Source organism: Coenobita brevimanus, chromosome 98 (genome assembly GCF_032717465.1).
Source record: "Coenobita brevimanus isolate Jiangsu-jjx chromosome 98, ASM3271746v2, whole genome shotgun sequence".
In the NCBI taxonomy this organism is placed as follows: domain Eukaryota; kingdom Metazoa; phylum Arthropoda; class Malacostraca; order Decapoda; family Coenobitidae; genus Coenobita; species Coenobita brevimanus.
In genome coordinates, this window is record NC_137051.1 from 26,921,221 (window position 1) to 26,947,343 (window position 26,123).

General features: G+C 43.9%; 1 protein-coding gene across 3 annotated transcripts in view; it reads left to right on the forward strand.

Moving 5' to 3' along the window:
• Positions 1-26,123, forward strand: part of LOC145414012 (luc7-like protein 3) — a 198,705-nt gene that overhangs the window by 122,029 nt on the left and 50,553 nt on the right. For all 3 annotated transcript variants that reach the window (XR_013899815.1, XM_080283580.1, XM_080283581.1), the window contains exon 5: positions 9,606-9,770. Coding sequence is in view for 2 of the 3 variants with exons in the window: in XM_080283580.1 (XP_080139706.1) it covers positions 9,606-9,770 (165 nt within the window). In the remaining variant the exon portion in view is untranslated. The remainder of the gene's footprint in view (positions 1-9,605; positions 9,771-26,123) is intronic.

Genomic DNA, 26,123 nt, shown 5'->3' on the forward strand with positions numbered 1-26,123 from the left:
GTATGTACTGTACTTGTAAGCACTTAAGTAAAGTTAAATCATTAAATAAAGCCTTGTAACCAGATAACCCGAATTATATGATTACCCATGATCGGCGTCGGAATATTGCCTTTTTTGTTTGTTCGTTAAACTCTTACTGTACTGCTTTTCTACAGTACTGTATTTGTAAGTTAAATATTTACTGTTCTGGTATGTACTTGTAAGCAATTAAAGCATTAAATAAAGCCTTGTAACCAGTTAACCTGATTTATATGATTACCCATGATCGGCGTCGGAACATTGCCTTTTTTTTATTTGTTCGTTAAAGACTTATAATAAGAGAAAAATACATTTTTGTCTTGGTATCTTTACCTATTTGCTCAGGTTTGCTGTAATGGTTTGCAACTTGTAGAAAACTGTGAAAACTTTCGGGAAGTGAACGAAAATCTGGGACATGACCATGACTTCACCGTCTCATGTATCATCTGTCAGGTCACCACCGGCTATCGTGATGAGTGGATGTACGATTTTTTCGCTCGTGGCCATGCCTAACCACACATAGTTACACCCATTATCTCGACCCAGACAGAAAATACAACCTTTTTCCTCCCTTGCAAAACACAAACAACCACCCTGTTTACGAGACAGCAATATATATTGCGAAAATAACAAGGTAAAATGATAAAGATGAACATAAAATGATTGAGAAAGATGAACATGTTATGACGGAAGAAATACGTTTTCCCTGTCTGTAAACGTATTTATTTCTGCTTTGTATCTGTATTCGTAATAATTAGACTTATTGTTAGTTCTGAAACTGCATTACGATTCTATTTTTAGCCATTCTCGTGGTGTGGGAGCTGGAAGTTGGGGCACAACTTCCTTATTGCTAATCGGACTGACCCTCCACTTTATTCTTCCGTGGCAGAGTCTAGCCTTGGAGGATGTGCAGTTTTCTCATTTAGGACTGAAAATTCAACTCTTTCGCTCCCTTTTCCAAGCATGGGCACAACGATAACGTAAAAAATAACTCGAAACTACCATAAACATATATCAAAAAGGTGAAAATGTATTCATAACATTTTTTTTTTCCAGCCATTCCTAACAGATTATGTACTGAAATCATTCGATATCACAGTACTGCATTTCTAAGTTAAATATGTACTGTTCTGGTATGTACTTGTAAGTTAAAGCACTGGTACCAGTTAACCTAATTTATTACCTATGATCGGCGTCGGAATGTTTCCTTGTGTTTACGTACAGTATTTGTGTGTTGAAGTTTTGCTCAGGAGTACTGTATTTGTGAGTTATAACATTAAATAAACCTTCTAACCACTTAAAGTGCTTTCTAGTGACAGATAACAGCAAAACAACACATTTGGGGGGTCTAGGGAGCAAAATACGGAGTAGTTTAAATGTACACGATTTCGCACCTAACACAGCACGGTAGGAACGAAACCCTCGTGTTCCGTGCGAGTTACCTGTATTTTTTGAGAGTCTGTCGGAGCCCGAATAACCCCGCGGGACACTCAAAACATTGGTAAACATGCCCACGGTGTAGGGGTTAACCCCTACTCACCAGGCGTCGGTTGGGACCAGCGCAAAATAGGTCAATAGAGCTCACCGGGTGTCATTAGGGACCCCAAACGTATTCCCACCACACTTTTAAGTGGCTGCCACTTGATCTTGTCACCAAAGGGTAGAGAGAGACTCCCATCACCAGCGCAAGTGTACCTCAGTCTTCTCTGTGACCTAGTCAGGTGCTGAACGATGTTTTCTGAGCTGTCTCATCTGATTCCATTCCCCCCTCACCTGGACCCCTTGCTTCATCCATGCCGGCCAAGCCTCTTTCTAAGGATACTACAAAAAGGCTCGGTGATAGTGCCATAGGATGTGCCTTGGATGCCAGTCGTCTAGTTTCTAGTAGTGGAGAAGTTATTAAGTTAAGATTGAAGCCAAAGTCGGGGCTGCACCCACACGCACGAGGACATCCTGCTCTGAGTGCCAAAAGATTTTCATCTTCTTCATTTCCTTACTCATCAAAGTGACTGCTTTCAGACCTGGGGATGCTTTCATTTGCAAGAAGTAGAATTGATGAGTAATCTGCCCTTTAATTTGTTACTCTAACTGCTATAATTTCCCAGAGAGGAAGGTTTGAAATAAGGCCATTTAGAGAAATATTGCCATTCTGAGAGGGCAATGTGTAGGGGTTAATCCCAGTTTGAAAAATGTTAATAACATTTTAAACAATGACAATATCGAGGTGCACTTTTCTCTATAGTAAGCCTATTGGCCATGATGTCTGTTTAACCAGTGGCCAGTCACGTATCTGCAACACACTGGCATATTACAGTATTAGAGTAGAATGTCACACTGGCCTAGTACTTTTCTGCATTACCTAATTTGCATTAACTCCTTAACCCGCCACGTCCTGACAGCTTTTTCACCAATTATCTCCCCAGACCCGCCAGATTTTGTATTTATTTATTTTATTTATTATTATTATTATTTTTTTTTTTGGCTAAAACCTCCTCATTTTATAAGAAATATTTGAAAATTCGGAGAAAAATTGCTCACCTCAGCCTAGAAATGCCTAGTACAGGTGATAATACCCTCACCTAGTACCGTCTTCTATCGAGCCTGGCTCCAGAGAAGACGTCGTCTGTGGAGGGGTACTATTCCAAACCACTCAGAATTGGTAGATATTTATTTATTTTGTGTGAATTTATATGTTGTACCAGAGTATATTGGTTTTCACACAGTAATACAGGCGATAATAAGCATTGTTTCACTCACCAAACTCATCAACATACTGCACCTTCCTTGGCGACGTTACCTGCTCATCACTTCTGCATGTTTCTTCCTCTAATGCCACATAAACTTTGTCCTCCACATTGTCACTGGTTGGGGAATCACTGTTGCCTTGAATTTCGTACCGTGGTGCGACATGTCTTTACTGGCCAGGTCACTGGTAACGGATGAGTTGCCGAGACAGTGGCGTGGGGGGGGGGGAGGTCACGCGGGGTGAAGCATTGTCCCCACCTGGCCTCGGGTAGAGGAAAGTGTCCCGCATGTAGCTACCAAAAATCACGTGCAAAATTTGAAAAATGTGCAAATGACGGACCTTGCAATTGCAGCACATTTATAAACATCAGCTGGAGTCAGTGACAAAAGGTTCAGGCGCATATGTATACGAACGGGACGCGGCAGGTTAAGACCGACGTCTGACGGTCATCAGTTTTGGGTTCTGAATATACTGTATAGTATAAGTAATCCCTCCAATATCCGACGTAATAAGAACCATAGGCATGTCCGGATAGTGGTCCTGTCCGGATATTGGGCCCCAGCCTTCTGGACTTGTACTTATGGACCCTAACTCAGAAAAAGACTTATACAGCTCCCTCTGGACATGCATAGCACCTATTTAAGACCCAAATCACACCAATAAGGGACATAAAAGACTGAAATAAATGCAAAAGAAGCATAAAATGAGGTTTTTGAGGTAGGTTCATACAATATTAAACATTCTGGGTACTTACAAGTCCCTGGCTTCTGGACTGGTAGTTATGGACGCTAATCTTGCCTGACTCAGAGAAACACCTCCCTACTGCACATGCATAGCACCTAAGACACAACATATTCACACCAATAAGGGACATAAAAGAGTGAAATGAGGTGTTTGAGGTAAGTATAGTATGGAAAATACAGTAGAATACAATATGAAACATTCTGCCTACTTACAGCAAGTCCATGGCCATCTTGATGAATAACCGCCACCTCTCAGACTCTGACAGTAAGAAGGATTTCCTGAAGCACTTGCAGTACACTGTTCATGAAGTCTTGCACTGAACTTAGTCATTCGCACTCAGAAGTCCGTCTTATTAATGCTCCATTGTAACTTAATAAGTGTTGCACTCTGCACTTTAAGCCTTTCCACTCATAAAACCAATTTCAAAACAAATCACGTGTATTTACGTTAAATTTAGTCCAACGAAGGAGAGGCACGAGAGCAGCAGGAGTGCCTGCAGCAGGTAAGGCACCACCACAAAAGCGAGCACGTGGGCAGCCATGACAATGAGCGTTCATTCGCGACAAGAGACAGGCGGAAAGTGGGGAGGATGCAGGGGCGCTCTAGCGGACGTTGGAGGAATGTTGCGCCACAACAAAGCTGTCCCGCGCGGGATGTTTTTTTTTTTTTTGGGGGGGGGGGGGGGATATTGGATCCCGGGACGATTATGTCCGGTTAGTGGGGATGTCCGGATATTGGAGGGATTACTATAGTTAACTGCAAATGCTCGTGTGCCCTTCAGGCCCCTTGCACTTGCTCCTGCGGAGGGCTCTCGCGTTTATGTGCTGTGCTAGTGTAACATTGTCACTTGGATTTTTTACAGCTAACCAATGATCGTGTTATTTGCAGCATCGAGAATGGAACCCAAGTTGTCCGAACGCAAGTCCGAAATACTTTAGTACTACCTGTGGGCAAAAAATTCTACAGAGATCCTATGCCGGGCTCCAGGAGCAGCGTTTTTTGGGGTCAAAATGTGATCGCTCATTAAATATAGTAAAAGTTTTTCAATTGTGATGGGACCAAGTTTTTTCACATGAGCAAATTTTTTACAATTTCTGTGCAAATTTTGGTGCGATTTGAATGTGTAGTTTCGTCTGCCCAAAACACACACACACACACACACGGCTACTGCTATAGTACATTAAATGTAGTCAACTCTCAGTTATCTGTTGCAATTCAGCCAAGCCCTACGCCAGTTAAAGCAAAGTGCTGGATATTGCATACTGGCACAACATTCAGCTTTGAGCCGGATATTATGATTCTATCCGTCTCGACCCTGTATCCTAAAATCTTTACCACGAGAAAAAGTTGAAAGCTAAACCTATAAAAACAATACAGTAATGATACAGTTCAGTAAAGTACTGTACATAGTGTAATATTTTATGTACTCACTAAGTGTTGGCATCGATGGGGAGACAGCACTGGAGGGTTTGCACTCGTAAACAGTACAGTACTGTACACAATGCTGCATGGGTAGTTTAACAGTTGCAATAGAGCACTAGGACATGAGCACTGACAGGCCATTATCTTTGCAATACAATACAGTACAGTCAAAGCACTAGGGTTTTGTGACTGCATGGTAAGAAGAGCAGGAGTGCACGGACATCTTGACTACGACAACCACGAGAATGAATGTGCGGCTGTATTCTTGGGACGCCAGATAAGCCGCACCCATGATGGATTCTGATTGGCTGGCGTCTAGTGGTCATTTTCATTGGCTCCAGAGTTTCGGAGTTTCCTCTGGCGCCGGTTGGCCACCACATACATGGTGGTTGAAACCCCTCAATGCCGGTTATGTCCCATTTCAGTGCTGGGTGTTGCATAAAAGCTGCCGGATGTTGCTTTAATAGAGTCAGGAGTTGCGCCGGATATTGTGTTGGGCCTGAGTTTGTGACAATGGATAATTGAGAGTTTATTTACAGTACCCTCGAGTCCAAGACGGTAATGTTGTTGCCTGAGGGTCCTGTCTAGGACGAAAAATGTCTTGGACCAACACAAGACCCTATGGAAAAAATTAATATTGTCACAAAATCTTCAATAATTGCCCCTAAAAACATAAACCTAGACCTGTTTGAGCACCAAAAAAAATTTCCTCACCTTGAAAGTGCATGTTTCTGATCTTATCTCCAGCTTCGTTAGTAGCTCAGTTATCTCCAGCTTAGTTTAGTAGCTCAGTTATCTCCAGCTTAGTATCATGAGGTAGATGGCGGCACTTCAGGGTGTTAGCAGACGGTTTCCTAGGCGTGGTTACATAAAGAGAGGCAATAACTTAGGAGCAAACACTGAGTGCAACACGCGGTAAGTGTGTCCACGATGCTCTGGTGAGAGACAAAAGCTTGCCACGCTTGCTTATCACGCGACCACAGGCCAGTATTTTATTGGATAACATCTCAACCATGTCACTCTCCCGGGCGCAGGAACCATGCTGTACCGGCTGAGTAGTAGGGGTAGGCTACCGTCTTAGCCAACCTTCTTGTTGACATTTTTTCAACAAACTCAACCCTAAATTCAGAAAATCATAATATTCCTGTACTTGATTTTGATTCCCCTCAAATACCTCCTTTCATGATTCACACCAGACATGTACAAGCCGTATTACAGAATCTATCGGCAGACAAAGCCACTGGTCCAGATGAAATTCCTTCAGTAGTACTTAAAAATTGCTCCTTAGTGTTGGTTCCTGTATTAGCAAAATTTTTCTGCTTATGCATCCGTACCTCAATTTTTCCAGCCCCTTGGAAAGAAGCAGATATACATCCTGTTCCTAAAAAGGGGGCAACTTCTGATCCATCAAACTACAGACCAATTGCAATAACTTCCATTCTCAGTAAAGTTTTTGAGACACTATTAATTAAACACATAGTCAAGCATCTAGAAATCAGTAAATTGATCAATGATCGGCAGTATGGATTTAGACAGGAACGTTCAACTGTAGATATTCTTTGCCTTCTTACCCATCAGATTAACAAACTATAGACCAACATGGTGAAACACACACAGTAGCACTTGATATTTAAAAGCATTTGACAGAGTATGGCACCAGGCCTTATTGTCTAAGCTGTCACACTATGGCCTTGCATCACTGGTTCCTCTAATTTCTTCTTACCTTCATAGTAGAATAATACGGGTCATGGTAGATGGACTTTATTCTCAGTTTCATTCCATAATTGCTGGCGTACCTCAGGGATCAATTTTGGCGCCAACCCTCTTTCCCATACATATAAATGACCTCCTATCTGTCACGCGCAACCCAGTACACTCTTATGCTGATGACTCGACCCTTCATAGTTCTTTCACATTTAGTACCTCCTATACACAATTTGATATTATAAATTCCCAAATAAACACAGCAGTTTCTATGAACCAGGACCTTTCTAAAATTAATCAATGGGGACAAAACAATCTGGTCTCAGTTAATGCTCAGAAAACTAAATACATTAATTTCTCCGACAGAAAGAATCCCTCAGACTCTCACAAAATTTTAAATGATGTCAGTATTCCCATATCCACTACAATTAATATCCTAGGTTTTAATCTAAACCCCAACCTAAGCTGGACAGCTTATGTTAAATCCCATGCTAAAAATGCTTCTAAAAAACTGTGACTTATGTACAGAGTTCGTGAGTTCTTCGCTGACGAGCAGATGGCCACAATATACGAAAGTCATGTACATTCTCAGATTGAATACTGTTCACCACTGTGGAGTGGATGTGGAGCGGTTGCATTGAGGCAGTTGGACAAAATTCAAAATAAAGCCATTAGATTAATCAATAATCCTGCCATAACACAGGACCTTCCTCTGTTATCAGTACGTAGAGATGTTGCTTCTTTAGCATTATTTTATTGATATTTTTACTGTAAGTAAACGAACTGGCTTCAATTGTGCCTCCCCTTCACATTTTCTCCCAAAATACTCGGGCAGCTGGGAGTGCCCATGAACTCACTCTCTCTCCCCCACAATGCAGAACCTTTGCTTATCAAAATTCATTTATCCCCAGAACTACTACTCTCTGAAATTCACTTCCTGGGAGTTGCTTTCCGCATACGTTTAACCCTCTCAATTTTAAATCCAATTGTTATAAGTATTTTATGAATGGAGGATGCCTTTAGGCACATGGTTATTTTTTTTTCTTTGTTTTTCCTTCCTCCAATCATTTAAAAAAAAAAAAAAAAAAAAAAAAGGATCTGTGCCATTATGAACTGTCGGTTCCGTATTGGACGTATGCAGCCTTATTACAGCAATATTCTGGATTATTATTTATGGTCTCCGTCTGGGATGCGAAACTTCTTGGACAAACCCATCTTGGATGCGAGGGTACTGTATCTTGCTTGAAACTTTTTTTTTTTTTTTTTTTTTTTTTTTTTTTTTGGTGCTCATTCCTTCAACTTGTTTCATGCCAAGGCACATAACTCATATTGATTTTAGTGATTTCTGTAAGGTTATGTGGCAAAAATAATGTATTTTCCAAAATTTTCCTGTTTTCGTTCTTGTGTGAGGGTTGACTTTTTAAAATCTTTGAAGGTCGATAGTGCAGTAACCATTAGACATATGAGAGTGAAATATACATTTTCAGGTGTGTAAATTCAAGCACTTGAAATCTGGAAGGCCAAAATTTTCCCTGGTGAAAGTTGAAAAATTGGACCCAAAGTGTGGCTGGGGGAAAGTCAGGGTGGGAGATTTGCGATCTCTAGGGGTTAAATTGGCCCAGTGTTCAGTGGTCTGTCCCAACCCAGTTAGGTCAATTTCAGCTCATAAATGGCCTTGTGGCTGGTGCTGGAGAAGGATGCCTTCATGCAGATAGCACTGATATAACTAGGAATGGTGCCCAGTTAATCAAATGTCCTTCTGCTCCTTTCCTGTCCTGTGGAAGGGGGATGATAAATTGTGGAGAAGGACAGCTTCAGTCTACAGTCCACTGGGTTCATGTTCAGATAAACCTTGGGCTGCTGCTGCTCTTGCTGTCCTCTTTGGGAATCCAGAAGAAGACTATACTGAGTGACAATTCAGATTGTTTCCTGTGACCCAGAAAGCCATACAGTGTTTGGGCTGGTACCCATATAGCGAATTAATTGATGCTCGGTGGTCTAGTTAGTACAGTACTCAGCCAGGTTTAACCCCAAAAGAATGGATGTGGTTTATTTCCCATATAATGCCATTCTAGTCATAAAATTCTAGACAGAGTAGCCCAACCCTGGGTATGCATGCTCCTGATGGGGTAACAAAGCCTTGGGTGATGAATAGATTGAGGGAAAAAGTCTGGTTATATGGCTGCGAAAACTATGGCATTTAACATCTGTATAATTTGGTAGTTGTCATCTTGTGAGTTTATTTCAAAAGACTAGTAAATTCTGAAAGGTGCCTTTATGTTTTGTAAATGTAGTTCATCCATTCTAACTTAGTGAGATTACTTTCTTTTTGCAGCACGTTTTCCATAAAGCACTGTTAGAGTAAGACTGTACAGTGACTGTTTCCTTTCCATTGCGCATCTATGTGATTAGCATCACATTCTTGTGTTAGTCTCTCATGACAGCTGATTATTCGAGAGAGAGAGAGAGTGTGAATGTGATTTCAGACCAAGTTAATGTGGACAGAGTATAGTCACAGGTTCATTACTTTTAGGCAGAAAACAAAACCATGTGTCCACAGTCATAGTCCAGGCTGAGACTAACACAATTCATGCATTGTAAGTCTTAATACAGATGTGAAATTTATTTTTCCCAGCAGCATGCAGCAACTGTTAGGAAGTAATTGAATGGTTTTGTGTGGTTGGTTTAGCTTCCAGTAGCTTAGCCAGCCCTAGTGTGGAGGAGTTCTAAAATAGAAACATAGCTTATTTGATCTGATTTTGAAGATATTAGGAAGTCTGCTATTGTCTCATGGTAAAAGAAAGGACTGAGTACTAGGGGTGATAGCTAATGCATGTGAAAATTATGCCACATGTTTCACAGTACATTGAACATTAAATTCTGCCCAACTAAAGGTTTTCCTCCCAGTTGATAACTTGCCTCATATGACTACATATACCATATTAATATACAGTATTGTGTTATTTTCAAGGCTGCAGAGATGGCTGCTTCACAAGAAAAACAGATGGAGGTGTGTGAGGTGTGCGGTGCCTTCCTTATCGTAGGGGATGCCCAGCAGCGTATTGATGATCATCTCACTGGCAAACAGCATGTGGGGTTTGCCAAGCTGCGCCAGGCCATACAGGAGATAAGAGATGTCAGTATAAATGAAACAGGTCTATAGCTATATGACATTATCATCATCCTAACTTCTTTTTTTATTCTTTATTATTATTATTGTTATTAGTCTATCTATCTGTCTATTGCCAGACGCCTCAATCCCGTTCAGGGTGGCCACAAACAAATCGCCTCCACGTCGCTCTGTCCCCCACCATTTCACTGCCCCGCTCCCAACTCACACCCCTCTCTCTCATATACCTCTCCACCCCATCCCTCCATCTCATCCTCGGCCTCCCCCTCCCTCTTCCCCCCTCCACATCACTCACATACACTCTCTTCGTCAGTCTTTCACCCTCCATCCTCTCCACATGGCCAAACCACCTCAGTGTGTTCCTCCTAACGCTTCCTATCACATCCACATCCACACCACAACGCTCCTTTATATCCAAATTTGTCAGCCTGTCTCTCCATGTGACTCCACAGGGTCCTCTTAAGTAACTTATTTCCACTGCTCTCACTCTTGACTTGTGTCCTTTCAGCAACGTCCAAGCTTCACTACCATATGTTGGAGTTGGTATCACAATACTGTCATGTAGTAACTTTTTCACTTCCATGCCCACTCCCTGCTTCTTATCACTGCTTTCAAGGAACAAGCTACCTTTCTTCCTTGCTGTACCCTTTCAAGCACTTCACCCTCCAAACCTCCATCCTTACTCATCACACTATCCAAGTACTTAACCCTTTAACCGCGGGCTTGTTTTGCTTTTTCTTGCGGCTCCCGCGGGCATATTCGCACTCCAACAGACTCTCTAAAAATATTTGCCAAAAATCAGTTATTACTCCTAGAATATTAAAATCATATATGCTTATGGCACATACCTTCAGCTTTCTCCTGGGGTGTTTGTTGAGCCTTCGCCGAGTACCATAGGACTTGTGGAGACCTCTGAAGTTGGGTAACAAAGTCTCCACTTTACACTTCCTGACAACCCGTAATATGATTACCACAGTCTGATATTATCACTAGAAACACTATTCTGTGATTCTCAAATAGTTTGGAATCCATACTCCAAGAAAAAACACTGTGTAAGCAATGAAAATTACAAGGGCGTATGACCCTCCCACTTGCTCTAGTTCGCCGCTGGTGTTCTGTCATTTATTATTCATAAAAACACTCACAGTTTATATTTCTGTTACTATATAACACTTATATATATCTACAGTCTTTATCCATAAGTTTCCTTCAGTAATAGTAGTTTATTGTCACTGTAGGCATTCAATTTCTTTCAGTAAAATACGTAGCATTCACTTTCTCGTCCTGTATACTAGCATTGAGAGTGAATGTCACTTTCACCTTCACTCTCATAACTCATAGTATTCATACATGCTAGAGTGAAACTTTCACTTTCATTACTCCTAGGGTACCGTATATACTCGTATTCTTATAATACTTCTCATTTACATTTCTATTTACGTTTTCTATTTTATTTACGTTATTTACATTTCTATTTTATTTACACTGTGTTATGCACTGTCACTTGAAGTAACTTATAAAACTATTTTCCACTGTTCAAGTATATTTACATTCATTACTTTCACTTGCTGTTTACACATTATTTACACATTATTTACAATTCCACTTGCACTGTTTTACTCAGTAGAAAGCTTGTAGTCACTCTTTTATCAATTGTCAGCCCTTTACCTCTTTCCACACGAGGTTTAGTAGGGGGTAAAGGTCACAGGGCCCTTTGCATGGGGCTGAAAAGCGGAGGAAGTTAGCAGGAGCAAATCAGACATACCTTCACTTTGAAAGACGACAGTGAGCTGATAGTGGTGGCCTTCTGCTGCCTGGCTTGGGTGAGTGCAATACTACCAACTTTAGCCTTGTGAGACCTGCTAATATATAACAATGAAATGATTGGCAGGAAACCAAGACAATACATAATAAATTAGGTAGTTCCAGGTAAATGAAAATAAAACTTAGGCTTCTCCCTTCCCTCCTTATTTGTTTATTTATTATGAAGATAGATTATACGGCATATTTTAAGGGGAAATAAACAGCAAAAATTAGCGAACGAGTGCACGTGAGGTGTTGTCAGGTGATAATTAGCCAATTCCAGGTGTATGGCACTATCACTTACCTTATTTCTTTTTTGTATATATTATTTGGTTTAAGAATAGGGCATAGGGCTTATTTCAATGGATGAAATCAGTGGAAAATTCCAGGGAAGATTTACTTAGCGTAGAATACAGTGTGGTGGCCTGCAGTAATTAGGTAGTTCCAGGTGAATGTAAATATCACTTAGGCTTCTCCCTTCCTTTCTTATATATATTTTTATTACGAAAATAGATTATACAGCATATTTGAAGGGGAAATAAACAGCGAAAATTAGCGAACGAGTGCACGTGAGGTGTTGTCAGGTGATAATTAGCCAATTCTAGGTGTATGGCACTCTCACTTACCTTATTTCTTTCTTGTATATATTATTTGGTATAAGAATGGGGCATAGGGCTTATTTCAATGGATGAAATCAGTGAAAAATTTCAGGGAAGATTTACTTAGCGTAGCACGGCCGGGCAGGCGAGAGGATAGGGTAATGGAGGGGGGGTAGGGAGGGGAGTCAAGAACGGGGAGAAATGGCTAAATTGTCAATAATGGATGGGAGTACAGATGAGATTAGGAGTGCTGACTAGTGTTAGACATTGGCAGTACTGATAGATGATACAAGCCACCACTTGAAAGCCCGGGTGAATTCAAAATAACACAGAATCACAAAAGTGACGGCCTGCGGTATGATCCCTTGCTCCCAGGCGTCATGAAAGTGACACCCTGCTGTTAAGGGGTTAAACGTTCTCACATTTTCCAATTCCTCACCATCGAGTCTCGCTGTACATTCACTGACTTCACCTCTCTCAAAGACCATCACTTTACTCTTCCCTACATTCACCTTTAGATTCCGTTTCTTACACATTCTCCCAAACTCATCCACCATGCCTTGCAGCTCTCCTTCGTCTTCACTCAACAACACAGTATCATCTGCAAACAACAGTACTGGGAGTGTCCAAACACTACCCTCTCTCACCAGGGTCACTCCAACATCCACTACCCTACCTTGTACCTCTTTTATTACCCCATCCATGTACAGATTGAACAACCATGGAGACATGACACATCCTTGTTTCAACCCAACCTTCAAAGAGAAAAATTCACTTAGTTCACCATCCACATGCACTGCAGCATAGCACCATCATACATACTCTTCCAAGCATTCAACAACTTCCCATCTACTCCATATATTCTTAACACTTTCCACAATCCTTGTCTATCCACCCTGTCGTATGCTTTCTCCAAATCCATGAAAGCCGCATACAACTTCTTTTCCTTCTCTAGAAACTTTTCCACTAAAGATCTAAGAATGAATATCTGATCTACACAACCTCTTCCCTTCCTAAAGCCTCCCTGTTCTTCCCCAACTAATTCATCCGTTCTTTCTCTAACTCTGTCAATAAATATCCTAGTATACACTTTTCCTATTATACTAAGAAAACAAATGCCACTATAATTACCACACACTTCTTTTTCCGCTTTTCCTTTGTACAGGGGAATAATTATACCTGACTTCCAATCCTCCGGGACTTTACCTTCCTCCCAGGCCAATTTGCACATTTTCCACATCCATTCTACTACTGTCTCTCCCCCATACTTAAGCATTTCACCACACACTCCATCAATTCCTGGGGCTTTCCCCATTTTAACTCTTCATTGCTTCCACAACTTCTATCCTACTGATTTCTTCCTGTCTTCTCACTCCCCTCCTTCTCCCAGCCATTCCCCAGCCACTTATACTCGCATTACTTCCATCCTGTATGTTCAACAATTCCTTAAAGTGTTCTTTCCGTCAGCTCACTTTTTCTCCCTTCTCCACTAGTAATCTACCATTTTTATCTTTCACTCCCCTGCTAACTTCACTTCCACCCTATCTTGCTCTTTTCACCTCTTTGCAGAACATTTTCTTACAGTCCCTCGACTTTACACTGAAGTTCCTTCCAAATTCCTCATCCACTCTCTTCTTACTGTCTCTTACTAATCTTTTCACCTCTCTCTTTCTTCCTACATGTAACTCTCTCTTCCGCCTCTCAAATTCTTCCACGCCCCTATTTCTCATCCATTCATTGTATGCTTTCTTCTTTTGTGCCACAGCCTGTCTCACCTCTTCACTCCACCATGCTGTTCCTTGCACACCCCTCTGTCTTCTCTTCCTTCCACACACCACATCACATGCTGCACATATTTCTTCTGTAAATATCCTGCACACACCTTCCACGTCCCCCATCTGCTCCAGTTCATATTTGCCCAATCGTTCCTCCACTTCTCTCTTATACTCTGCCTTTTTAATTCAAAATTTTATCCGAATTAAAATTATTTATTTGGTGGTCAGAAAAGATCCGAATTAACCGATTTCCGAATTATTCGGGTTCGAATTAAAGAGGGTTTACTGTATATATATATATATATATATATCATCATCATCATCATTATCATCATCATGATTATGATAATGATTATCATCATCATTATCATCATCATCATCATATCATATCATCATGATTATCATCATCATCATCCGGACCTCCTTTCCCACCCTAGGGCAGGATGAGGAGTAGCAGTGTCCAGACAGCCTAAGTTTGCCCAGTTCAGTGGGCCACGCTTCCTTTCACTCATCAGCCAAGCCCACGGAATCTTGGCTCCATCTGATAGTCCAAAAGGTTTCTCCATGTGCTCTAGCTTGACATCTACCTGGCTATTAAAGTCAGTCTGAATGCTGTCACGTTAAAAAGGGGTGCCAGATCCCTGGTCATGCACTTGTCTGCACAAAATTCATCCAGTCAGCTCAATCTCTTGTCATTCGCTTAGTCTTACCAACTTCCACACCTCTCCTCCTCACACACTCATCCACCACATCTCTCCACCTTCTTCTTGGCCCACGTCCCCTCGTACCTCCTTCAGACTTGCTCAGGTATTCCATTTTCACCACTCTGTTGTCATCCATTTTCTCCACATCACCACACCATCTCAGTACAGTCTCTTTGATTCTGGTGTCCACAGACTTCCTCACTCTGCATCTTTCACAAATCACATTTTCTGTATTCTGTATCCTATCCATTCTATACTTCACATACATTCCTCATCAGTCCTATCTCCACATGTCTTACTCCTGACTTTTCATTTTCATGCCATATTATAGTCTCGCACCTGAATATTAAGGTTGGCACTAGCACTCCTTCATATAAGCCTCATGCAGCTGCAACACTCAAACCTCTGTTTCTTGTCAAGGCCTTCATAGCACCATCTACTTTCCTTCCTTGTTTCACTCTAGGTTCCACCTTTTTTGCACATTTTCCTCACTTTTCTGTCACACTACCCAGGTATTTGAACTTTCTCAGCATTTCCAGTTTCTCTCCATTCACTGTAGTGGCATTGTGACATCACACGTTAAACTCCAGCAAAAAGAGGCTGCAGTGGGTCAGCCTTTGATTCTTACCCTTTAAGTGGTTCAAGAATTTAAAAGGGTGGTAATTGGTAAATACACTGTGATTGTCAGCCTAAAAACAGGTATGTACAGTAATCCCTGTAAGACCCATATGCCCGAGTCCTGAACACCCCAAGTCTCAGATATTTTGGGCTCGGTTCCTGGGGGGGGGGGGGGAGTTTTCATCCTTACTATAAATTTGCCACCTGTTGATGAACAGCTTTGGCTCATAGTTCCTCCGATGCCCACTAGAGCGCCCCTGCATCCTTCCCATTTCCCGCCGTCGTACCATCGTCACCGAACGTTCGTCGCTATGGCTGCTGACGTGCTTGCATTTGTGGTGGAGCCCTACCTGCTGCAGGCCCTGCTGTTCCTTTGCTGCCTTTTACTTGTGTGTGTGATGATGGCCCCACCACCCAAGAAGAGGAAATGAATAGTTCTTACTCTGGAGGAGAAGAGGGAGATATTAGAGAAGGTGAACGTGGAATGGTCGACTTCCCACATCCTCCCTGAATTCAGCCTGGCCTGCTCTACCTTGTTCGATATCAAGAAATCCCGGGACATACTCACCCAGTACACAGCAGACTTCGCATCGAAGACCAAACGCAATGTGCAGAGGAAGATTATATATCTTCCCAAGTTTGCAAAAGTCAACCACTCCACGCTGATTTGGTGTCGTCAACAACGTGCTGCTTGTGTACTGGTGCGTGGTACAGGGCTGAACCCTGCTGCTGAGAAGTTCGCAAGGTTACACAACTCCCCAGACTTGAAGGCAGCCGAAGGGTGGCTCTTCACTTTCAAACTACGACATGGACTGACCAACTGTAAGCCCCACGGTGAAGCTTTGGACTCTAACAAGGATGGAGTAGAAGAGTTTCAGCAGAGGATGAAGGGCTTGATCGACAGGGAGGGCCTCACTTCTGGTCAGGTCTACAACGCTGATGAAACTGGTCTATTCTATGCTTGCTGCCCACGAACACCCTAGCAGAAGAGACAGAGAAGCATGTACTTGGACCCAACTCTCTAAGCAGTGGATATCTGCTTTGTGTTGTGCCAATGCTAACGGCATGCACTGGCTCAAGCCTGTTATTGTTGGCCATGCAAAGCGCCTCGCTGCCTTTGTGAGTTGATGGATGTCCTTCCTGTCGTGTGGTACCATTCTGTGCAGGCCTGGTTTCACAGCCAAGATCTTCAGAGAGTGGTTTGACCAGCACTTCGTCAAGGAGGTCTTCCATTATCAGATGAAGACACTGGGAATCCCGTGCAACCAGGTAAAGGCTGTCCTTCTTTTGGACAGTGCACCTGCACATCTGTCCAACAAGGAGTTGGTGGCTGAGAATGGCTGCATTAGGTACTTGTTCTTGCCACCTAATATGACTGCTTTCATCCAACCAACGGACTAAGGAGTGCGTGGCAAACGAAGAGGCTGTACCGTCAGAAGTTCCTGGACAAGGTGATTGGTGTTCTTGAGGATGAGGACGAGTACAGGGAGGGACGGGACACACGAGGCCAGCGGACTGTGGAAAACCTTTGTCGCGACAGCCTCAAATCAGCCATCTACAACTGGTCCAGTGCATGGAGGGAAGTCTCAGTCAAGACTCTGGAAAGTGTCTGCTTCTCGGAGCTGATGTGGTGCACGACTTGCTAGGTTTTGACATGGATGACTTCCATGCTTGTCTTCGTGCGGCTGGCGATGAGGTGGGTGTGAATGAGGTGTGTGAGTGGTTGGATGATAACAAGGGTGATTCTGGGTATCAGATCATGTCTGATATCGAGATCACATCTTCGCAGTTGCTGGTACAAGTACCCAGTTGGAAGATTCCAACGAGGACAGTGAGGATGATGCAGACTCCTCTCACCATGCCACTACTCCAACCATTCCCAAACTGATCGCACTCTGGGAGCATGTCGAGTTTGTTCTGGACTACCTGGAACACCCGGACAGCGACAGGGAGATGGGGCCCCTGGGACTTGTGGAGAAAGTGCATGCTTTTAGGTAGCTCATCATCAATCGCCAGAATCTCCGTCCCTTACGTCAGTCAACCATTGACACCTTTTTCAGGCCCGTGACCTCCGCCGTGCCCACCCCTGGCTCCACACCACTGCCTCACCAAGACCTGCCTTCTACTTCCAAGCCACAGCCCAGCACATCGGCCACGGTGGAGTCGTCACTGGACGTGAGTGTGCGGCTATCTTCGGAGTTGTCTGCAGTGGTTAGCCCATCACCATGTCCCAGCAATGTGTCCCTTGGCCACCTGCAACACTTACTTTCTGGCTCTGACGGTGAATAAACAGCAATAACTCACCACTAGATCACATGGGAATTTATGGTGTTGTCCAGTGTTAAGAAATTAGAATTCAGAGTGCAAAGGATTAAGTGCAGAGTGAAACACTGGTATGTTGAAACTGGTGTGGTGCAAGTGACAGAAGAATGTGCAGTGTTATGAAATTAGAATTCAGAGTGCAAAGGATTAAGTTCAACACTGGCGTGTTTCAGTTGCAGCGCAAGTAAGAACGGGATGTGCAGTGTTAAGAAATTAGAATTCAGAGTGCAAAGGATTAAGTGCAGCGCAACACTGGATTACTGTACGTGCTTGAAGTGCACCTTCACCAGTGCCAGAGCCTTGAGAGAAGGCAGGTTAATCTTCACGACGACCACGGATGTGTTGTACTGTAAGTACCCTGGATACTGCTAAATATTTTCCATACTCACTTCAAATTTCTCATTCTCTGGTTCATTTTCATTTATTTTATGGTTTCTCCCATATTTGTATGCACAGGGTCTTAAGTAGATGCTGTGCATGTCCGGTAGGGAGTTATTTAGATGGCTTTCAAAGTCAGGTTGGGTTGGGGTCCCTAAGTACCTGTCTGGGGGCATTTTTCCCAGGTCCTGGACAAAACTAAGTCCTGGACGTGCCTTTGGCTCTATTATGTTGGGTCTTGGGGGGATTACTGCATACAGAAAAGTTTTGCAGGGCAAGGATCACGGCAAGTAATTCCTTTTTGGCAACAGAGTAATTATGTTGAGCACTGGAAAACTTTGTACTGAAGTAGCAGATAGGATGCTCTATGCCCAGATTGTCATCCTGTAAAAGTACGGCACCTACTCCTACATTGCTGGCATCCTCGGTCAATTTGAAAGGCATAGAAAGATAAGGAGTAAGCATTAGGTGATAATAGCTCAACACATTTTTGACAATTAAAAGCACTTCTTTGTTCCAACAGAATATCCTTTCATTCCTTAGATTTGTCAGTGGGGCCTTGACATTAAAGAAGATTTTAGTAAACTGTCAGTGATACCCAACAGTGCCCAGGAACCTCCAGAGCTCACGCCTGGTCTTGGGTGCAACAAAACTCATAATAGTCTCCACCTTTGAAGAAGGGGGGCAAACATGACCACGACCAGCTACGTAGCCAGGGTACTGAACTTGAGCTTGAACGGACTCACACTTCTTCAAGTTAACATCAAGCTGTGCTCCAGATGGCCATCCCAAGTATCTCTGAACACAACTATGTCATCCAGATACACTACACGGTTTGGAAGCCCACTAATGGCTCAGTTCATGAGTTTTTGAAAGGTTGCCTGGGCATTTTTCATCCCCTATGGCATCACATGACAATGGTAAGTTTGACATTTGTTATAAAACACAAGATCTGCTTGGCTTGCTCCATCAAGGGCACCTGTCAGAAATGCTTCTGAAGGTCCAGCCTAGTAATGTAGCAGGACAAGTCGATGCATTCAACTCAGTCCTCTAATCGAGGCAGGGGTTACATGTCGGTCTTAGTTAGGGAGTTGACTTTGCGTTAATCAATGCAGAATCCCACTGTCCTGTCTGGCTTGGGCTGGAGAGTCACAGGGGAGCTCCACTAGCTCACATATGAGGAGATGAAATCAATCTCCAGCATTCACTGCAACTCCCAGTAGAGGACATCTTGGTGCTGGGGGCAGACACGATAAGGCGGCAACTTAGCAGGGAAAGCATCACCCACATTAACATTGTGCACAATTCATGTCATCTTCTCGAGTCACCAAACACATCCCAGTAAGAAGAAAAAAGCATTAATACTTGATGAGACTTATTTTTAGGCAAGTAGAAAACCTTTTCACCTAGAGATAGCAGTGCCTCAGCATTGCCCTGCCAGGTACTTGCACTGTCAAAGTCAAAGTCTTCGTCATTCTGTTCAGTTGAGGCTAGATGGACAGGTACTGGAATCTCGGAAGTACAGTAATGTTCTAGCATATTAACTTGGCAGAATTGATGTTTCTTACTCCCGCTTGGGGTCTCCACCAAGTAACCTATTTCACCCACTCTATGCACCACAGGATAAGAGCCACAAAACTTAGCAACAAGAGGCTGTTCTTGAAGGGGCAATAACACAAACACTTCATCACCAACTTCAAATTCACACGCACGAGTGTTCGTACCATACCACATCTACATGTTGTCTTGAGCATGCTGTAATTTCTCACTAGTCACTTCCAAACGCTTAAACATTCTATTTTAGAAATCACTGACAAATTTAAACACACTATTTCTTGTTAAGAATCACTTGACTGAGCCTCTTTTGACAATGGATAACAGTCCTCTGACCTTGTGGTGAATACCAGTTCGTTAGGGGAGAAACTCAAACCCTCCTGGGGCACCTCATGGGTGACGAACAAAAGGAATGATATGCCGTGGTCCCAGTCTTTTGCGTGCTTCATGCAGCACAGTACTTCTGCAGCATCGTCTTGAGTGTCTGATGATACTGCTCTAGGGCACTCTGGCTGTCAGGATAATAATCACTGCTTTTCACATGGGTGATATCAAGCTGGGTCATGGACTGCTGGAAGACATTTGAAAGAGGATCAGACCCTCTGTCAGACTGCATCTCCTTTGGCAACCCAGACTTAGTATAGAAATGGAGCAATGCACGAATGACTATTTAGACCGTGAGGAACAAATAGGGATAGCCTCAGGGTATCTGGTGGAAGGGTCAGTTATGGTTAACAGGTACTTATTCCCAGAGGATGTAGGTGGCAGAGGTCCTGCCATATTATTTATAATGTGTAAATTTAGGGTCAAGAGCAGGAGTGAGGATAATAGGTGACTCAGGTATGGGTTGATTAGGTTTCTCCACCAACTGGCAAGTATGGCAGTGCTGCACAAACTGGGCCACATCCACAGCCATGCATGGCCAGTAGAGCTCTGCGCAAAGCTGCTCCAGGGTCCTCTTCATACCCATATGGCTTGGAAAAGGATACAGTGAGCCATCTCCAACAATTCTTTCCTACAAGCACTGGGCACAACAATCTGGTGGTAATCCTATATACCGTCATCAGCACTAACATGCGGAGGATGGCAGCATCTCTACAAAACTCTGTCTTTGTCATAAAAGCAATCACCTTTCTAGTTGGCACAATCTCCCACAGCTGCTAACTTCAGCTTCTGAATCTCTGTCACCCCGCCTGGGAATTCTTCAGTTTTTCAACACTCACCTCCTCAACGGGAACAATGGAGTTTGCATCGTTTATACACATGAAAGTATCGTACAGGGTATAACAATCGTTGGAGCCTTTCTCATCAGTGTCCTCAGTTGCTGTCGCCAGGTGAGTTTTCACCTTGGCTACAGGATCACCAGGTTTGCCATCACTAAGCAGTGCTTCGTTTCGGCTCTGTTCTGCACGTGCCATGGATCTGGTCATGACGCACGCTGAAAACACATTAATTTCCAAATTGTCCACCTGTGGGAAATCATCAGGCACAGGCGTCTCAGTCATTACGGGGGCAACACACACTTTTTCACCTCCCAGGTTGTTTCTCAGCAGTAGATCAACCCCATGCACAGGAAGAGGCCACTAATCTGAGGCATGCTGGCTGTGTAAACAAATCACACTTTAAGTCTACAGGCACCACAGGGTAGGTCTCTGTGCTGTTAACTCCTTGAATCAGTACATACTCCTCGGTCTGGACTGAACAGAAGGGCTCATCCTTGAAGACTGTGAGGCTCCGATGTCACGTTAAATGCTTGCAGGATATTAGGCTTCATCCAACAGTACCATGCCAGAAGACAAAAAATGGAGCAAAAGAAGAGGCAGAGGCAGCACTGTTGACTGCCGCCTGAACAGCACCTTCAGAAGACGAGATGACATCAAGGTCAGGCATGGGCGCACCATCACTTGACTGCAAATCAGCGGACTCCCTACTCCCCACTTCTGAAATAACATCAAACTGGGAAGGGGAAGAAACACATGGCCCTCAAACTGTCTTTGGTTCTGGATGGCAAACAAAGAGGGCTACCCTTGGTCCACCTCAGACACGGTTGACAGGCTTAGATGGTCCTTGATTTTTCTTAAAACATCTCTCAACACTGTGTCCCGGGTGTTTGCAGAATGAACAGAAGTAATGGGGGTGCCTGGAAGGTTTACCAGGAGATATTAGAGGGCACAGTAGAAGGATTAGGGTTGGAGGTAAGAGCTAAGTCTGATTTACCCAAGTGTTGACCGCTCTGCTGAGGGGTACGGTATAATTCTTTGAGGGAAAATTCCTAGTGAATTCTGTTGGTTTGTTTTGATGCTTGTGCAGCACATAATCATCAGCTATGGCGGCTGCCTCTGACAGCTTTAATTTTCTTACTCAACAGATGATACCTCACTTCACTGTCTAATTTATCAAAGAAGTTCTTGGGGATTAGAGTATCCCTTAGCCTAGTACTGCCAGTTTTCACATTCAGCCACATTTTCATTGCGAATCCACATTTTAAAAGTGTCAGTCACATGTCTAGCAAATTTTAAGTAAGTGTCATGGGGCGCTTCGTAGTACTGTACTGTATTCCTAAACTGCTGACGTCATGCGTCGGGCCTTAATTCATAAGCACGTAGAATAGAGTTCTTTAAAATCGCTTTGTCTAAACACTCCTGATAATTTAAGCTGTCAAATACTTTGAGGGCCTTAATGGCAGTTTGAACTAGGGTAGACCACTGGTTATTAGGCCACTCATTGCCCACAGCAATTTTCTCAAGACAGGAAAAGAATTCTTATACATAGTTCTTGTCAAAAGGAAGAGCTAACTTGGTGTAATCATTAGGTTTGAAAGCAGAGGAGGAATGGGAAGAAGTCATCTGGCCATCCAAGGATCTCATGCGTTATTCATGACCAAGCCTTGCTTGCTCTAGCTTCGCCTGTTCTCAAGCTTGCTCTCGCCTCGCCTGTTCTCTAGCCAACTATACCCCTAGTTTCACTTGTTCAAACGTAGCCTTGTGTTCCCACTTAGCTCGCTTCAACCTCAAATCCTTGTCCTACAGATGTATATCATGGGGACTGGGACTCAGACTCTCCAGACTAGTATGGGAGGAAGGTAGAGATATAAGTTCAGCTTTGAGACAAGGCATAGGTGGTGAAAGATAGTTATCGAAGGGGTCAGTGTTAAACAAAGCTTCCATGATCATATCAATGAGTAGGAATTTATTCATGTCTGAGTCAGGTTCTGATGCAAGACTTTGGGCAGTTAGTATAAGTTCTGACTTCTGCAAAGTCTCATTTCCCCTGAGGTGCAGGTGGAGGTTTAATAAAAGCATGGGCATCCTCCTCAGAAACGAAGTGAAGAGGGGCAGTGGGAGTGCTGGAAGCTCTGTTCTCGGTGGTGACTAAGACCTGACATTCAGACAAATACGAGGCTCTCACAAAATCACAGTGTACACAAGGTTACCTAATTTTGCAAACCGAGTACGGTAGTCCCTCAATTATCCAACTTAATAGAGCCAAAGGCATGTCCGGCTAGTGGCAATGTCTGGATAATAACAGTACAGTGCCCCCTTAACATCTGTAGGGGTTAGGTAACAGGGACACCCAAGAATGTTAAAAATCCGCGTATATCTGCTGCCTCCCTTAACCCCTTAAACGCGGCCGTGTACAGCCAATCCTCCCCGTGTGGTGGGGTTGTAGCAGGGTCTGAGTACCTGTGGGAAAATATTTGCCAAAAATCAGAGATTAACCCTAGAACATTAAAATTTTTATGGCATATAGTACTTACATTCAGCTTTCTCCTGAGATAGGTGTTGAGCCTTTGTGGACTACCAAAGGACTTGTGGAGACTTGCAAAGTTGGGTAACAAAGTCTTCACTTTCACACCTCCAGCAACCCGGTTTCCCCTCTACCACAGCCTCAATCTGTCACAGTACACTTTATACAACAACGTACAGGTGGTTTGGAATCCGTATTTGTACAATAAGCACTGAAAATAAGACTACAATCAGCGGAGTGTACGGCCAACATGCAGCGCGGCGGCGGTCTTCCTGTCACTGAACATACATTTCCCTTTTCACAGCTAAAAACACGTATACTACATTATTTTCCTTCATAGTACTTCCCAAAGGCTCGCTTGGCACTATTACGGCCATAAAAATCACTGTCACAGCCAGTATTGTGAAGCGGGAATGAGAAAGACCACCGCGGCGCGATTTTATTCTGCCTTACGGCAGGCACTTTATTCTCGCTCCTGTCGGCCACTCGCACTTCGTTTCTATCGCTCACTTTCACTCTCGCTCTCGCTGTCAGTTTAGTACCTTACTCATCAGTGTCACTGTCATTAGTTATAAAAATAATATTTTCTACACCAAACTGTCACTGTCATAACATAGAATAGAAAAATATGCTTTCAACTTCTTACACTGGAGTGACTGTCACTCTTAATACTTATATTATTACTATGTACAATTATTTACACTGAAATCACTGTCACTGTCAGTGCTTTTACAACTACATACACTAATTTACACTCAACAGACTGTCACTGTCAGTATGTACAAGAAAACTAAACACTAGTATCACTGTCACTCTCAGTATTATTTACAAGATTTTTACCCTTATTTTCAATATCTAGTCAGGCTGTGGTAGTCAAAGAAACACGGGTAAGCGCAGAGGGGAATTTTGCACTCTTTGCACTGCAAGGAGGTGTGCTAAATGTTCTCTCTTGCCTGGTAGTGTGGCTGCACACATGACACCTCCTCAGTGCTTTTCCCCTCTTGGCAGTGCTAGGCAGTGGCTCCAGGCGATGTCGCTGAAGGTAGTCCTGGCACTGTAGGCAGTCTGGAGGTGTGTGTGAGTGGCGCCTGGGACCTGATGGCAGTACCAGCTGAAGCAGCTGGTACACACAAGTCTTAGAAAACTGCCTGAGAGAGTAGTTAGCTGGCTTCCTGTTCTTGATTTTATACAGGATGAAGGCGTTCAGCATGCACATATCAAGCAAGTGCAAGAACACCTTCCTGTACCAGCGACGGTTCCTCCTCAGGCAGTCAATCTCTCCGATCATCATATCTGACTTGTCCACCAGCCGCATATTGACGTTGTAGTCAATTACAGCATCAGGCTTCATCACAGGATCGCCAGTCCTTCTGTCGACCTTCCCTGTGGACTTGCATTTCCCCCTTGTGAACTGTGGTGAGCACATTGACGATCCTCTTGTCGTGCCACCTGATCGCAAGCATCTTGTCGGATTTTTTCAGGTGCACGTCTCCCCTCTTTGATCCTTCAGCCTCGGGGAAGGCAGGGTAGTGTGCCCTATTGCTCCTGACAGTGCCACAGGATCCGACGCCGTGCTCTGAAAGGTACTTGGCGAGTTTGGGAGCTGTATAATAATTGTCCGTATACAGGACGTGATTCCCGCCAAAGTACTTTTCCAGAAGCACTTTCACCACAGAACCAGAGAATCCAAGGGGGTCAGTTTTGTCCAAGTCCACATTGCTGCTGGTGTAGATAACGAAGTCAAGGATGAACCCCGTCTTGAAGTCGCACAGCACGAAAAACTTTATTCCAAAGCGGTGGCGTTTGCTAGGAATATACTGCATGAACCGAAGACGGCCCCTGAACAAAACCAAGGACTCGTCGATCACTACTTTCTTGAAGGGCCGAAGGAACGTCATAAACTTGTCCTTGATCAGGTTCAGGATTTCCCTCACTTTCCATAGGGGGTCAGTTTGGGAAGGCTCATCATTGTTGGCAAAGTGAAGGTATGTCATGAGTTGCCTGAAACGATCACGACTCATGTACTTGTTGAAGATGGGTGTGGGGCAAAGATCGTCAGCACTCCAGTACTCCTTGAGCTTGTGCTTCCAGTTATGTGGCATGAGAAGCATCAAGCCGATGAATACAAATAGTTCCCGGATCGTCACAGGAACCCATGCTGCCATCTGCGACGTGGATGGCGTTGCACCTTCACCTTCACCTTCACGAACTGCTGCAGATTGGCCTTCGTACCTGTTCGTCTCGGTACAAATCTGCTCCATGACTTCATTATCCAGGAAGGCCAACAGGTAGTCCAAACATTCACCACCCTCGGGGACAGGGAAGTCAGCCTGGATCCCACACCCAGTGGCATCAAAGGGCAGATCCTCTGGCACAAAATCAGAGCCCTCAGACCACACGAAGGCATCCAGAGTGCCCTGCCTAGGCTGGGAGGGGGTGGGGGTGGCGGGGGGTGAGGCAGGCCGTGTGGCAGTGGGTGAGGCAGGCCGTGTGGCAGTGGGTGAGGCAGGCCGTGTGGCAGTGGGTGAGGCAGGCTGTGAGGCAGTCCGTGTGGCAGAGGGTGAGCTAGGTCGTGTGTGTGTGGTGGTGGTGGTGGGGAGATAAGTAGAAGGTTCAAGGTCACTCGCAGTAGCCTGAGTGGTGAGTTGCCTAGTGTGGGAAACCTTACCACTAATTCTAGCACTAGGAGACACTTTCCTACTCATGCCAGCACGAACACGGGGCCTACGAAAACCTCTACGCAAACCAGACTGCCTACTTCCCTTCCGAGGTGGTGAAGGAGACTTCGAAGGCTCAGGAGAAAGCACAGCAGACGAAGATGACGAGAGAATGGGGCTGGGAGTGCGAGGCGGTATGGCA